We start from the raw sequence: 15,603 nt of genomic DNA, 5'->3' as shown, positions 1-15,603 counted from the left end.
AGTCTTGGTAAGCAACACCCGACTCTAATGAGGAGCGCGTCCATCGATGGATGACATTTAGTGTTTGGTTGAGGGAGCACGGTACTCGATGTCTACCATCGATATTTAATATATGATATGTTGAACTTACTCCTTTAAGATGCAATCCTTAGTTTTCGGTAGGTAGCTTTACCTTTACAAGGTATTTAACAATCGACATGTGACCTCTATTGGTCACAAGATACCTGGTATTAAGTATCTGATATGAGATATCGAGTTTGTGTTTGGTTAGTCAATCATATTAAGGTCGGAATTGACAGGGTCAAAGGATATTTGACTACGTATATAGTATAATATTTTTTTGATTGATTTTGTTTTCATCTTTATCATTTTCGGTACTTAAATTTGTATTTTTTGCAGTTTTAAAATTTTAAATCCCTAAACTCCAACTTAATTTGTATATACAAAATATTAAAAATTGAATATAATAAATGCTTCCTTCGAGAAAATCAACTTAAATTATATTATATATTTCAAAATCTTAAAGAAAATTTAGAACATTTGATTCCATGAACAATAATGAAAATGAAGTGTACATTCAGGGAAGTAGTCAGACCTTTGAGTAAGAAAAGTGAGTGAAATTAATAAATATGCATTCAATGTTACTTAATTGCAGATAATGTCATTATTGATATCAAATTGGACGTGGGTAACTTATCCTTCACAAGTAAAAAAGTTAAATTGTGATATAATTAGTAAAAATATCGAAAATTTAAGGATAAAGTTAGCTTAAGATGATACATTTATTTTCAATGTGAAAGTAATATTTGAATGTATGGAGACGGAGCGTGACTATTTTAATTTGTAATATAAGAATAAGTTTAACATCTTACTAGAGAGATAGATGGGAGTAAAATCAAGGGCAGTTCAACACAATTTGAGTAGTATGGAATTTGGATATAGTTTTGTTATCCGTACATACAAATATTTTATCCGGACGTATCCACTAACAAAGATGCAGAGCCAGATTTAGGAATTTGATAGTATACTGTACTGATGTATGCAGAAAGTACATACGCAAGTATATATTCCATAAAAGTCTGTCCTAGTGTGCCTGCGATTGTAACAAAGAGCTAAAGGGTTATCAGTTCTTCTTATCCTTCTTGCCGCCGGCCAGAATGCGCTGGATTTGAAGCCCTCGGCTGAATGCTTGGTTGAACAGCAGCCTAGTTTGGAATTCTGAAACAAATGGGAACCATGCCAATATGGCCACCGGAGCAAAAATAACCACTCCCATCAAGTATTCGTAGCCTCTTGCTAAAGCTTTCACAGACCCCCACATTCCAATGCCCTTCACGAATGGTCTGCATGCTTGTGCTATCTGCATAACACCAATCAGAAAGAACCGACTTTACACTAACTTTTTTCTTCTTATACCTCACTTGTAATATAATATTTAAGAGTATAACAGTTAATCGAGTTAGACTCTGCCATGATGAGTGAACCATAATATTCAAGTCAGACATATTTACTAAACAGGCACCTAGACAAATTTTCCAAGGTTCCAACATATGGTCAAATGTGTATGGGACACATATTTATGTTTTATGTATATTTCACATGATAAAATAAGACAAGAACCGAAGTAAGAGGCTAAGACCTCTAAGCACGAACCTGAATAAGTGCCCATGCTGTTGGCAAAAAGGCTAGGAGGCTCGCAAATATGTCTCCAACTGTAAGACTTAGCAGAGTAAACATTAAACTTAGAACAACAATGGCTCCCATGAACAGAAACAATTTGACAAGACGAAACATCAACTGGAAGTCTGCGCTGAACTGCTTTCTACCCATGGACACAATCTGCAGTTCAATTGTCACAAATTAATAAGATCATTATAAAGAACTTGCAGAAAGAACTTTTTTTTATCTCATGATACCAACCTTAAGAATAATCATGACAGCTACCATCACTATCCAGGACAAAGCATAAACCTGAAGAGAAAATTTAAGTCAGAAAACTTGTCTCTCTCTCTATCCATATATATATATATATATATATATAGTCATTTCTAATATTATTTTATTTTATTGTTTTTGGCAGAGGGGAGAGGAGATAGTGATCTGTAATGTCATGGTATTTAGAAGAGGGCTAAATTCTTCTATATTTAAGGGATTGTGATAAGAATTTGAGTATTATGAATAGTTTGAAGTCCTACATAGAATAGAATGTTTAGCTAGTTTTTTGTAGTTCATTACCCAATATTACTTTGTCTCATCCCAGTTAACAACACTTCACTCACCCTCAATTACCGGAGTTAGTAGTATAGACATTGGTGATAAATAAGTTAAACCCTGTTGTGTGGTTCCAGACATGAAAACATAAAACGAAATCAAATTAGCAAGCATAATTACCAAGATGCTCTTGTCACCTCTGGCTACATTGAGATGATACACAATTCCATATTGATAGACAAAGAAACGCAGGTCAAGAATAATCTCACATATCCGCCCCAGAAACCCAGTGTTCTGCAGATGTTCCTGTTCTTCATTCCACCATGACTCCCAACTCTTGTTTGAAGGAACACCAATACCACCTCGAATACTTATCCACTTTTGCCAATCATCCCAGTCCTCAACTATCTTCTGCCATTCAAACCCTGATGGATTGAAAAGGAAAGGTGAAAACAAGAATGAGCAGACCAAAAACCACATTGACCACGACAGAAGGCCAAATGTTGTTGAATCTGGTGCGGCTGATCCATAAATCCAATAACATATGAGTAAAATTGCGAGCTCAATCCCTTTAACAAAGTGACTTCTAGAGTACATCCTGTAATTTTCAGCAAATTTCTCATGGCGAACAACAAAACCACGGCCAGTTGCTCTATACTTTGCCCCTCCATGCAGAAGAGTGCGCCCAAAATAGTGCAGCTTTGTCCCTAGGGAGAAAGTGAAGAAAACAGGTGCTAGCTGCAACTGCATTATTATGAGATCCCCTATAGCAGTTCTGAACCCTCTCTCTAGTCCAATTTCCATGAACATGGGCAAAGTCATTACGATTCCTATTTGAACAAGGGACTGGGAAGCTAATGCTGCCTTTAGCGGTTCATTTCCCCTTCTCTTGGCCAACTTTACTATTTCAGCCTCAAATCCACTCAAAGACAGGTATAGTTTTCCATATAGGAATGCATAACATGTGAGGACCACAATCTACGAATAAAAAAAAGAAAGATTTACTTGCATATGCAGAATTGCAAAATGGAGAAAAGGAAATACAAAGACATTTAAATAGATATATAGCTAAGACAAATTAAATAGCTTCCCTTAAATTACGAATTGTCAGTTCTAACTGTAACAATACTCTGTCAGGTTTTCATTTTGGGGGAAGCACACAAATGGTTTGGTGTTCGTGTGATAAGAGATTAATTTGCGCATGCATTAATGATATTAGAATTTATTTGTTTTTAAATACAAAGTTAGTGTTAGTTTAATTTTAATGTCAAAAGCAAGTACTGTTTATGTAATAACCTAAATGCATTAGCCATTACCATTGAACTTATATAAAATCCAATGGTCGTGAAATAGCATGATAGCATGCGGAAAAAGTCAAAACGATGTCCCAGTCTGTAGATATCTCTGCTTAATGTCTGTTCTCCGTTACCACAAGCCACTTTTGCTTCAAAAAGTGAGATTTGATTGAGCCCAACATCTCTACCCTTTCCGCATTGGATGTATTCATGATGAGTGATATTTCCGCGTCTTAGTATGGAGTTGAATCCTGCACAGGCAAACGCATATGATGAAGCGTTCCAAAAAAAGCACATGATGCAATGTACCCAAAAAAATATATCATGCCGAAAAGGAAATATCAAATCTCAGTACAAAGAAAGATGTTTCAAGAAGGGTACCAGCAAAAATATCCTCGCTCAAATTGATTCCACAAGAAGCCTTGCTAAATCCTCCTCGAGTTATGTGGAAAATTCTATCAAAAACATCTGGATGACCGTAGTGGAATCGCACCCTAGAATTGAAGAAATCTAGTATAAGCCACAAAATTATCCTCCGCGTTCATTCTAATAATTGTCTTGCAACAATAGCAGAATATAGGCCAAAGTAAAATTTGAGAGTTCACTAATTATTGTCTTCGAAAATTGAAACATGGGGCTATGACACTCAAACAACAAGAGCAAAATAGAGGGGAGAAGAAAGAAATAAGCAAAACTCATAAAAGTATCATTTGAATAATACTTAACTTGAAAGTAAACATTTATATTACTTGTAGTTCCCTTCTAAATAAAATCACTGTTGTTTTCTTTTTTGGGTCAGCAGAAAATAAAATCACTGTTTTAACTTGGGTGGGATAATGTTTTAGCCAATTGTTCTGCAGGAGGTTCCTGATTTATTCCTAGAAGTTAAACAGGTACTTACAACTCAACCATTTCATTAAATCACTAGAGAGAAACTTACTTCAGTGGTCTTGCAAGAACTCTTTGACCAATTGTGACAAAGCTTGTTTCTTGATTTGACATAAACCAAGCCAAGGAAGAGACACTGTAGCAGGTGATAAAATTAAGCAATATGGTAACTTAACATGACAGAATGCTCACTGTATGCGAATAAAATTCATCAGACCTGCCAGTAAAGATGTGTTCACGTACACCTAATATTGTAGGTCGTCGCACCCCATGATCTTCATTAAACTCTTCCAAAAGATTGCGCATTTTTAAAGCTTCTTCCAAGTAATTATCCTAAGAAATTTGCACCGTATCGACAGGTCAAAGTTTACAACGTTTTTCACTTACAAAATGTTTATAATTTTTACCTGGTTCATGTCAATAGTCTGAAGAGCTTCGCCTCTTGTAAAAATGATGGCATGATTTTGATTTTCAGGCTTCCCTTCCCCTATCTTTGCTGGACCCGGTAGTTTTATTCGAAATATTTCCTTCAGAAAAAATAATAAAACCTTCATTTCTATGTTAACCACAAATTAATTAAATTACATCCTGAATCGTTATGCATTTACTTGGTCAAGATTGTCCACAGCTTTGATTAGTACAGAGTAATAAACTTTCTGAACTCTCCCTCCCTCTCTTTCTTCAACTTCATCAATATAAGCCACACGAAGTGAGGGATTGCTACAAATGAAGAACTCGATATTATATTCTTAAATCAAGCGGACTTCAGAAGCCAAAGGCAAATATGAATTGCATTTGAACTAAGTTCAGTTCATGAATTGGAGAACATACTTAACCATCAAATTCAGAATGTCTGTCGCACGGCGATCTCCATTACGCTTCTGATTCCCATAGTTCTGACAGGTTGCGACGTATGTAAATTTCATGTCTGCAACGGCCTCTAAACTAGCATATAAGGACCTATGGCTCCTTCTATCTTCCTCGGACGGGACAGTAACAGCTTTATAGCCATCAAGTATCTCTGCCCACAAGATAACATAAAACCATAGAATCATCTATTCTTTGTAGGTAACTACTATTTTGTCTATCACCATGAAGAATATGGTAAGTAATAAATTTCATATAAGTGATTGTTATGCATAAACCCTGGCCCTGGATTTGAAAAACCTATAGAACACTAGCATGTCATTGCCACAGTAGCAAGCAACTAGACTAAGCTAAATAGCTAAGAATAGAAGAATCACATTTACCCTTTTCATTTGCCATATCAAGAAAAGCCTGAAGCTTAATAGCCCGCCGGTAGTACATCATTCCCCTAACTGCATTAATGAACACGTACAAGAGGGAAAATGTTAATCACCAAATCCTGTTTGTGGGGATGAAGAGGGTAGAAGTCACAGTCACCTGTCCTGCTAAGAGTTTGTCCTCGTAACGAGGCCCAGTGACGTAGCTGTAATATGTGTTCATCTTTCTCCCATATCTCACTATCTTTCTTACAACCAAGACGTTCCATGAAGTTGTTCCACTCATCTGGTAAGATAAGTACAATTTAGCCAGTCCTTTCGCTACTAGCAAATTACAGTCAAGATATATAGTGATAGTTGTTACGCACCAGGGTAGATCTTTTGCAGGTAATATATGATTGACACGCCATCTTCATTTTCAACCTCAAGATCATTCTTCGAGTAGACAGTCTCTTCACTGTAGTATGGAGTTAAGACACTGCAAATAAAAAAGCAAAATGCTATTTATAAGCTCAAAACAACTTCGGAACACATCCGATTCAACACCAATGCATTCCAAATTGCTTTACAAGTAAAATATTCCATAAACCTGGGAAAGATAATTTGTGTAATAAGAATTACGAGATTAACCCTGATGATCACATATTCTCTAAACTCTGGAAGGATTTAAATATTCAATATGAAAGTTAGCAGAAAGGATGATGTTTCTGCAATTTATTATACATGACATGACATTTGCATACATCTTAATGGCCACAAGTTCTATACAAAAACCAAGCATCAGACCTTATTGGCAATGGATTCTATTTCAAGGGAACTAATGTCTATATAGATGAATAGACCGATAGTGACTTATTATTTTCCTAGGGAGTTACATTTTTTTTCCCCTTAAATGCAACTCATTTTAAAATTATTAGAAATACTCATGCTGCTGAGTGGTTCTGCACTCAAGCATTTCACCAAATCCAGTCTTCAACTAACCTGAAGGATAGCATTTTTCGGACTCGTGGAGCACGTGGCATATCCATGAACAATGAATTGGTGAAGAATGCAATCCTTCTGCGTGCTTCAAGATTTGTTGGAACCTCAATGGCAGATTCCTTCACCGTCAAAAGTAAATAAAGACGTCTAATCTGAAAATCGAAAATTATTTGTAAGTCACAGAAGTATCTGAAAATTTACTAATAACGGAAACTGTAAACGATAATGATAATAATAATAATACATTATTACCTGTTCGTCCCATTGTGCTGTAACTACAGGAGGGAATAATACAGCTGGTTTTGCATCTGTACCGGCAAAAAGTTGGCGTCCAGTATCCTTACTACTATGGTAAAGTTCTGCCAATTCACTGATGAACATCACAATATGAAAAACACACATTATTGTTATTAATGGAAGAAACATATACGAATTATTATATTCCAAATTCAGTGCAGTCAAGTTAACCAACCTGTTCTCATTTACGACCATATCACGTATAAAAACTTCTAACATGTCTTGCAATAAGACCACCACTGTACCTTGTTTAGATGCATCTGCATCTTTCTGTAACCAGAAAAGGATAAGTAAGCATATAAACAAGATAGTTACAAGAAACCCTTTAAGACAACAAAGGTTATGTATGATTAGTTTTCTTTATTCAACTCACCAAGATTTCCACAAGCTCCACAAACTTCTTACAAAGGGAAGGCAAAAACCCCATTCGGAAATTTGTGAGAAGTGTATTCTTATAGATGCTGTTTTCAACTTCCTTAATGATGACAGAGATTGTCCTGTTCCATCACAAAGAATTAAGCCTAATGATAATGACACACATTTTAATGGAGTGAACCATATGTTCATTCATTTATCTCGAGTCAGTTACCCAGACAGACAGATCAAATATAAATAGATAAATAAATGAAAAGTATATGGACGTCAAACAAGACTAATTGCTTTCGTGAATTAGAAACAGTAAGAGCCAAATTTATAGTCTTCACAAAAAAAAGCTTGGGAAAAGAAAGCTTGATAGAATGCTAATGAAACTGGATCACAGTTTTGCTACACAAAAAAAAGAAAAAACATGGTTCGGATTAGTTATAATCTTACATTGATAATGCTTCTTGTATGAACTGTAAACGAAAATGGACAAACATCTATAGGGATAGATACTGAAAGCTACCTCGTTTCAGCTTCTCCTACTATCAAAGCATGCAGGATGTTTTTAAATGATTCATAGCATTCAATTACAGCACACTTCATATATTCATCTGCACATATGCGCTTCCAAAGATCGAAGTCCTTTCCTCGAAATTGAGCTGCCATGTCCAGTGCTATAGGAATCTGCAAATGTAGACAGTGAGCCAATTATACTGACTGCTAAGTAACACAAGTATATTAAAAATTGAATTACACAGACCTTGCTTGCAAGCAGAAAAGGTGGCCACTGAATTGTTTTCAAGCTTGGATCTGATGAGTATGGAACCATCAAAAGATCCATCTCCCTGGAGTGATACAAACATAGTTTAGTCCTTAGTAGGTGATAAGTCACAAATCAACATAAGGAGAAAGAATAGAAGATATGATTTAGGACAAAAAAAGGTAACTAAAGAGTTTGTTCTATGGCCTTTCCTATCACTTATGATATCTTCCTCACGGAAACTACAGATAACTTCATTCCATAACTGAGCAAATTTAGCTGCTTCACTCCTTCTGCTTGCAGAAATCTATACAAAAACATAAGTGGAGATAAATAGTTATATTTAGTTTACTGTAGTTAGCACCAAAGTGAAAATATGATAGAAACCTCGTCAAATCGCTTCGATAAAGAAAATTTCTTCTTCTGCTTCTTGTCAGTAGGAACCAAGTATGCGTTGAATGCACCAGGTAATGATTGGAACCGCGATCTCAGCATGGTCAGAGTGCGTATCTGTGTAAGCAAATTGATATCAGCATTAACTGGTCGGTAAAACATTGTGCTTTGAAGTACTATATGTATTTTATTCCGTGACTTTTCCAATGTCAAGTCTTCCATAGAATGAAAAGGGAGATTCAAGTGTATTTACTTTATAGTTTTTTTTATGCATACATGTTTTTCAAAAGTAAAGAAAGCCAATAAAATAGCTAATTTGCAACTTCTCTCCAGATATATAAATAAGATATATTGACAGTAACCTCTCCTAGACGATCAAAGGCTCCAATAACACCACCGCAAATAGTTGAAAAGATGGAATACCAAATTTGAGTGTCCATGAAATAAACCTGCATTCAAAATGTAACCTGAGATGTTTACATTGAAATTTATCCCAAACAAACGAAAAGATTGATATACGTGAGTATAACCACGAAATATAGCATACGCACCATAAGTACAGGGGCCCATAGAGCAATAACTGCACCATAGTTATTTTGAGCTGCGTAGACGACAAATACTAGATCAATAAATTTAACATGAAGTTGCTATGGTCTCATAAAATATGTGAAGAAAACTACCTTCAGGGAAAAATTCATGCCAGGCATAATCAACATGCCGAATACTCATTATGTCCTTAGTTGGCTGAACCAGAGGTTTGATCTGAAGAAAGAACAGTTATAAAGAGGCTCAACAAATTCACAAGACGTTATTAAGAAAATAACAACTACAACCATTTTAATAATTACCTCTATAAAAAAGCTGAATGAAAATTTAGCAGCCAAAAGAATCACCCAAAAAAGAGTGTATCTGAAATTTTAAAAGAAATAGATGATGAAAAAATTTCGAATTAATTATAGGAGCACAAACCTTAAGTAACTTGGATAACATAGTATTCTGCGAAACTCACTTTAGAAGAGAAAATTGACTCTCATGCATTCCTCTTCCCACATATATTCTTGGCTGCATGATGGTTATCAATTTATGTTAGAAATTTAGTCAATGATTCAAAAAAATTGCTTCCAACTGATTTCTATAATCAGGTCGGTATATGCATTAATTTCAACATTGAAACAACAAATTGCACTGAAACAAGAATCACACCACTATAATAATTTCAATTTATAATGAAGAGAATTAGTTAAATGAGAAGACAAAAGTACCTGTGACCACCATAAGAGAAATCTAACTATGTGCCAGTCTGAGTTTTCAATCCAACGCCTAAGCATTGGAAAAAGAAAGAGAACAGCTGCTAGTAAATTTGGAAGCAGATAAACTGCAACTGCAAACATATACAATGGTGGAATCCCCTTTATACTATGAAGAAAAGAAAGCATATCCTTCATAAAGTTAGGGGCATCCTTGAAGGAATGCACATAGAAGAGTGGAAGAGCAATAACCCAGAAAAGGCTAACAACGACTTTGAGACAACTTCGTAGGACATCAGTGAATCTCCAACGATGATAGCCTGGAAAGTTCAAAGCCAGGTCCAAGATACCTAAATAAAAATAAAAATGAACAAATGCGATGTCACTTCTTCAACTACTAGCTTAAACAAAAACCAGAAAAAAAAATAAAAAATACTGAAACTATTGGTTCTGGTTAACAGTATGATAAATTATACAGAGAAACCTGAATCAATGTATCATACTTTGAAGTAAGCGTAGAACGGCTGCTGTAATGAATATGCTAGAGAGCTTATATAAGACCTCTTTCTGAAAGATATCCAATAATGAAATCCCTTCCCAGGCAATAATGAACATCATCTGCAATAAGAATGTTATGATCTTTTCAGAGCAACAATCATGGGACATGATGACATAATCATTTCTTCTGTTCAAAACAAATACCTGCAAAACTAGAAGATAGAAGGTCCAAAGACGATCAAAGCTGCGGAAGATGTTCCAGAATGATCGGGTCTCAACAAAATTTGTTTTGCCAGTTCTTCCAGATGTTTTTTGAACACCCTTTCTTCCCTGATATAAAATTCATATAAGTATTGGACTAAATAAATATCTTGTATTCAGGCAAGTGACTCCTAAGAGACTAAATACCTGTGTCATATTAAATGTTGATCTAAAAAATTCACCATCATCACGCATGGGCCATCCCAGAGAAAAGCAATCAGGTGACCTGAAACCAAATGCAGCCAAAGTTAAAACAACAAAGGCAATAACTGAAACATGAAAGATGCGAAAGGAAGTCAGTTTGAATAAGAACTAAAAACTAAAAGGCAAACGAACCAGAAATATTCATTTAGGTCATCATAGTTGCACCAGGCTGAGTGAGGGGCTGCTCCATGTCTGCTCTTCTTAGCTTCCTGTGTTGATTAGCATGGTAGTAACTTATCACCGAGAAGAAAAAGCATCTCAAGTAAGTTGACGATCCAGTATCTGAAAAACCATACCTTTTCTATTACTCGGTATATAGGAGTTATAACCTTGCGCAAGAATGCCTCATCACCACCACCATAAGAAGGTTTGATGTTTTCACCAGTAACAATGCTGACATTTCCAGCCAATAAACCATGAAGTTCATACGCCATCTGAAGTTGTAGTTAACTATTATTAGTACGTGCAGAAAAATAACTAACAAATAAAATAAAAACGTTACAATTCATCAGCAAACACATTCTGGCAAAAGATATTGTAACACTTGAAAAATATGTACCCACATTATGAAATATGTAGCAAAGACATTCTGGCATGAAGCGAACATTGGATGCTTCACCCCATATGAGAAGATACAAGCCCATATAAAGTAACTTCCTTTGTTGTATCTCTTGACGACCTTGAGGGTATCTGCATGAAAGAATACCATAGACACTTTAGCATAAATATTTTCAGATTTATTATTAAAAATATGATAGGAAAAGGTAGGAAAATTGTTTGGTAAAGGAGAAATTGTTATATCTTACCGTAAGCTATGTCTTCGTCCCAAAAATTTGCACCACGTTTTGTAATTCTTAAACAGTTTATTCATCACTGCATCAATGGCGCGATCATCAAGCTGCAGTTGTTTAAGAAAATCCAAATACAGTGAAATTTAGCTAAGGCTCAAGAGCAGAGCTGGCTATCCTATATATAATTTTGATGGGAGTTCTCTGTATTTCTGGTTTATCTCTATTAAACTTATAAATGATTTGCTAAGTACAAGAAGAGGCGACATACAGTTACATACCTTGTTAAGGGTCTCAGGTTTGGGGTTTAGCCTTATGTGAGCATTAGCAAGAAGTAGAATTAAATGCTCTCTCTGGTTCCTGACGTTGTCCCTCTGAACAAAAATAAACCAAAAAGATTAACAAATTGCGGGGGCAATAAAAAAGAAGAATTAAATCATATCATACCTGGAATCCAAACATGGCTCTAAGCCACTCAAGCAGATCCAAATCACCATTTCTCTGCCTTTGTTGCTCAAATAAAGTAGGCCAATTCAGGCCATGAATATTCAAGAACGCCGAAACAGCTGCCTTAATCTAAAACGCAGAAAGATAACCACAGAGTTTGGTACAAAGCTAAACAAAATACTAACTCTAAACATCAATCGCGGCAGAAGGGATACCTCTTCAAGCTGCATGATAGGCTGAGAAGCCCCTGCTGAGTCCAACGGAAGAATGTTGAAAGGTGCATATATCTCCGTCTTTTCCTGGACATCTCTTGCAGCAGCAATGATCTGAATGCACAAAAATACTGCTGTCATTTACACCCTTCCAGCAAAACTTATACGGCAAGCTACGTTTGTCACAAGATAAAAATGAAAATGAAAATGTACTGTACATATTAATCAAGACAGACCTCAGGAGCTACTTCTTCGACCTTCTCGGTCTTGTTAACGGCACAAAGAACTTCAAAAAGCACCCCGGCGGTCTGGTAAGCTTTCCCGAGCTGTGCTCTAATGTTGAAAATAAAAAAGGGGGAGATACAGAGTAATGTTAAGCATGAAGGAGGTGTCCTTAACGAAACATAAAGCTTAAAGAGCGTGTAGTTTACCTGTCTGCCCGTTCTCCTTGGTCAAGAGCTCTGACATAATGCTCATAGTATTGCTGATAATAAGCCTGGATTTCCCTTGCATCTGTCTTCTTAACTCGAAGGGCAAGACTGTGTGCATTGTCCTAGAGTCAAGAAATCATGTGAGAGAAGCTCGAGTAGGAGAACCAAAATGCAACTCTTTCTATCTCCCTTTTAACAAAGGAGAAAATAATAATAATAATAATAATAATAATAATAATAATAATAATAATAATAATAATAATAATAATAATAATAATAATAATAATAATAATAATTTATTATTATTATTCTTATTCTTATTATTATTCTTATTCTTATTATTATTATTTATTATTATTTATTATTATTATTATTATTATTATTATTATTTACAGTTATCCTGTGCTTAGTTCACTTATAGAATTTCATAATTCTATTTTTAGAAACACATAATGCTCATACTAGTACTAATAATTTAAATAAAAAACGGATGAGTTGTGATTTATATTATTAATAAATAAGTAAACGCTTTTAATTAGAAATGAAAATGTCTCGTTAATAAAGTTCACGATAAAACAAAATAAAAAATTATCAATACTTCTAATTTAATTTTAAAATATATTTATTTGTTTGTCATATAAAAGAATAATAATGATAAACAATAATGACTTTGATTTTATCCCAACCCATTTTAAAAGTATGAAAAATACTCAAACTACCACGTTAAATGAGAAATTACCACGATAATAATAATAATAATAATAATAATAATAATAACAATAATAATAATAATAATAATAATAATAATAATATAATAATAATAATAATATTATTATTATTATTATTATTATTATTCACTTTAAAAAGAAATAAGTAATAATTGATTATGCAACATAAATACATTCTTGTTTTAGTAACTGCAATAATGTGGACATCACTAAGATACAAGAATTAAACTTTGAAACAAGCAAAGAGACACAAGTCAATTTTGGTAGCATGACATGCATGTATTTGATCATCAAATTTTTTTAGCTATTTACTATTAATTTTAATCTAAGTATATTAGTAATATAAAAATTTAATGTAACTAGTTAAGTATGTGAGATAAACCAATTATATTTCATAATAAATACTTTAAAAATAATACTTAAATTGATTTTATAATAGTTGATAGTTTAAATAACCTAGAACATCTACAGTCCATGCATATGGTTACTCAAATAAGCATCTTAATTTTGTAAGTCTTACAATGGCAGATATAGATTTAAGCATTCTATACAATTTACTTCAATACGGAGGGTGTTAAATTAAGTGAATAACCAAATTTGGTATATCTTTAAAATATTAGTTTTTCCCGTTCAAAGTATATTATTATATTTAAGACATATTTTTAGACAAATAATTATATTTATATAAGTAATTTCAATATTTTTTTACAATAAAATGTCTTAAACAATAAATTTATTTCACCAACCTATATATGATGATCTTGTAAAAGTAAAACTATTGTTTCTATAACTCTTTGGTTTGTTATAAGTGAATCTCTCATATTGTGTGAGATAAGTGAAAAATATATGTTTGGGATATCAATGATTTTTAAGAGAGAAAAATAAGAAAAAGAATGAAATATGTTTATTTATAATTTAATTAAACTTAGAGTATACATAAGTTAGTTTACAAAAGTTTTCTTCTTTAGTTTTTTTTAAATTTAAAATAATTTTAATTTTTCCTTCTAAATTTATTTATGGTGTTATATTTTATTAATAGGAATACGATGCGAATTTCAGAATAATAAAGAAAGAGTTTATTACAGATAAGGTAATTATTATAATAAAATTATTATTTGCAATGGTTTATACTGCAATGGAGGCATGCGCCTTAAAATATAGGTTGCGGAAAATCCTTAGAATATAATTTCTTATGTTTTAGGTATGACTACTATTGTTTCAGAAAAAAGTAATACTGTTTCTTCAATAACCCTAAACTTTTAGTTTTAAAAATGACGCCATATATTTTTTGACGTGATAGTTTGAGACATGCGAGGGAAAAGATTTAGTTACGTACCCTCTCCAATCGCTGCAACAGCAGCGTCTTAAACTGCCTCACACCACGTCCGCTGGAGCTCTGATCCAACCGGTGCGCCTTCTCGAAAGCATAGAACCGACCTTACAACAACCAACAAACCAATTTCGGCGATTAAGACAATTTTCTATAAGATTTTCGTTACAACAAATTTGCTACTAAATAAAACAATATATATTATCGATGTAGTAAATTATCAAGGAGATAGGCAAAAATTATCGATGTATGAATTGCTGCACAACTCTTTCAGGCAAAACCGTGTCAAATACTAGAAAGCTAAGCAACATTGACGACAACATACATAGATAAGCAACCCTAGGGCGTTCGCTTTCGATCTCATTGGCGACTCGGAGAATCGGAGAAATGGAAGCGAGAGCAGACGGAACAACCTCATTGTCGAAAACCTCTGTGGAGAACGTCGTGGCGCCACTCCTCGACGGGCGCCGCGTCAGAGTGTACGGTGCCCCATCCAGACCGGGCATCGTTGCCCACCACCTCGACGTTCCCTACTTTACCTCTTTCTCCTCTGTTACAATATCACGTGAACAAAATTAACCGATTAATCATAAAAAAAAATAATAAAGCGTATAAAATGAGAAGAAATTGAAGTGCAGTGGTGACGAAAACCTGGGAATAGAGGAGAAAGGAGGTTTCAGATGAAGCTGAAGCCGGATGCTGGTGATGAAGGAAAAGGAGAGAGGAGATAGGAGATAGGAGAGAGGAAGAAGGAGATGACACGTGGCAGTGGGAGAAAGGAAATGATTGGAAGAACAGGTTTTACGGAAGCAACACAAAATGAATATGAGAGTTTGAATTTCTCTTTTATACTACCGAGGGTATAGCGGAATCCTGCTATCTAGCGAATAATGTCATTACACTCACAAATATCACACCTTGATGTAATGCATTTCTGTTAAGGAAGTAAAATTTTTAGAAAGATGATTGATACACAGCAAAGGGAGAAACCTAACTATCAAACATTTGAAACTACCTTGACTACT

The 15,603-nt window shown here is 34.3% G+C and overlaps 1 protein-coding gene and 1 non-coding gene across 2 annotated transcripts; both read right to left on the bottom strand.

Annotated features, from left to right (window-relative positions):
- Positions 1 to 905: 905 nt before the first annotated feature.
- On the bottom strand, positions 906 to 15,084 carry LOC108330623 (callose synthase 5). The gene is made up of 42 exons (XM_017565115.2): positions 14,904 to 15,084; positions 14,585 to 14,685; positions 12,521 to 12,642; positions 12,326 to 12,422; positions 12,093 to 12,203; positions 11,878 to 12,006; positions 11,712 to 11,804; positions 11,449 to 11,540; positions 11,206 to 11,332; positions 10,939 to 11,076; positions 10,775 to 10,851; positions 10,586 to 10,664; positions 10,382 to 10,507; positions 10,183 to 10,297; positions 9,695 to 10,029; positions 9,442 to 9,494; positions 9,281 to 9,341; positions 9,113 to 9,194; positions 8,984 to 9,033; positions 8,795 to 8,881; positions 8,427 to 8,549; positions 8,255 to 8,346; positions 8,040 to 8,127; positions 7,803 to 7,963; positions 7,290 to 7,413; positions 7,092 to 7,186; positions 6,872 to 6,989; positions 6,620 to 6,771; positions 6,007 to 6,116; positions 5,799 to 5,924; positions 5,645 to 5,713; positions 5,226 to 5,415; positions 5,003 to 5,114; positions 4,802 to 4,921; positions 4,612 to 4,727; positions 4,447 to 4,530; positions 3,888 to 4,000; positions 3,528 to 3,757; positions 2,392 to 3,189; positions 1,921 to 1,971; positions 1,654 to 1,839; positions 906 to 1,360 (listed from the first exon to the last, which is right to left on the bottom strand). Exons 1-42 carry the CDS (start codon positions 15,082 to 15,084, stop codon positions 1,124 to 1,126), a joined length of 5,751 nt encoding a protein of 1,916 aa, XP_017420604.1. The 3' UTR covers positions 906 to 1,123.
- LOC128196419 (small nucleolar RNA J33) lies at positions 5,638 to 5,716 on the bottom strand. Its single transcript, XR_008248705.1, has one exon. It is a non-coding gene; the product is annotated as a small nucleolar RNA J33 (small nucleolar RNA).
- Positions 15,085 to 15,603: the final 519 nt, after the last annotated feature.

This window comes from Vigna angularis, chromosome 4 (assembly GCF_016808095.1).
Source record: "Vigna angularis cultivar LongXiaoDou No.4 chromosome 4, ASM1680809v1, whole genome shotgun sequence".
Classification (NCBI taxonomy): Eukaryota; Viridiplantae; Streptophyta; class Magnoliopsida; order Fabales; family Fabaceae; genus Vigna; species Vigna angularis.
The sequence above is the reverse complement of the archived record's forward strand: the minus strand, read 5'-3'. Positions and strand labels throughout refer to the sequence as shown.

Coding starts and splice junctions, on each gene's coding strand:
- LOC108330623 (XM_017565115.2), bottom strand. CDS start 15,084: ATGCCCGGTCTGGATGGGGCACCGTACACTCTGACGCGGCGCCCGTCG. Junction 6,990..7,091: donor ATGGTCGTAAATGAGAACAG/GTTGGTTAACTT, acceptor GATGTTCATCAG/TGAATTGGCAGAACTTTACC. Junction 4,001..4,446: donor GTTCTTGCAAGACCACTGAA/GTAAGTTTCTCT, acceptor CTTCAATTCTAG/GGTGCGATTCCACTACGGTC.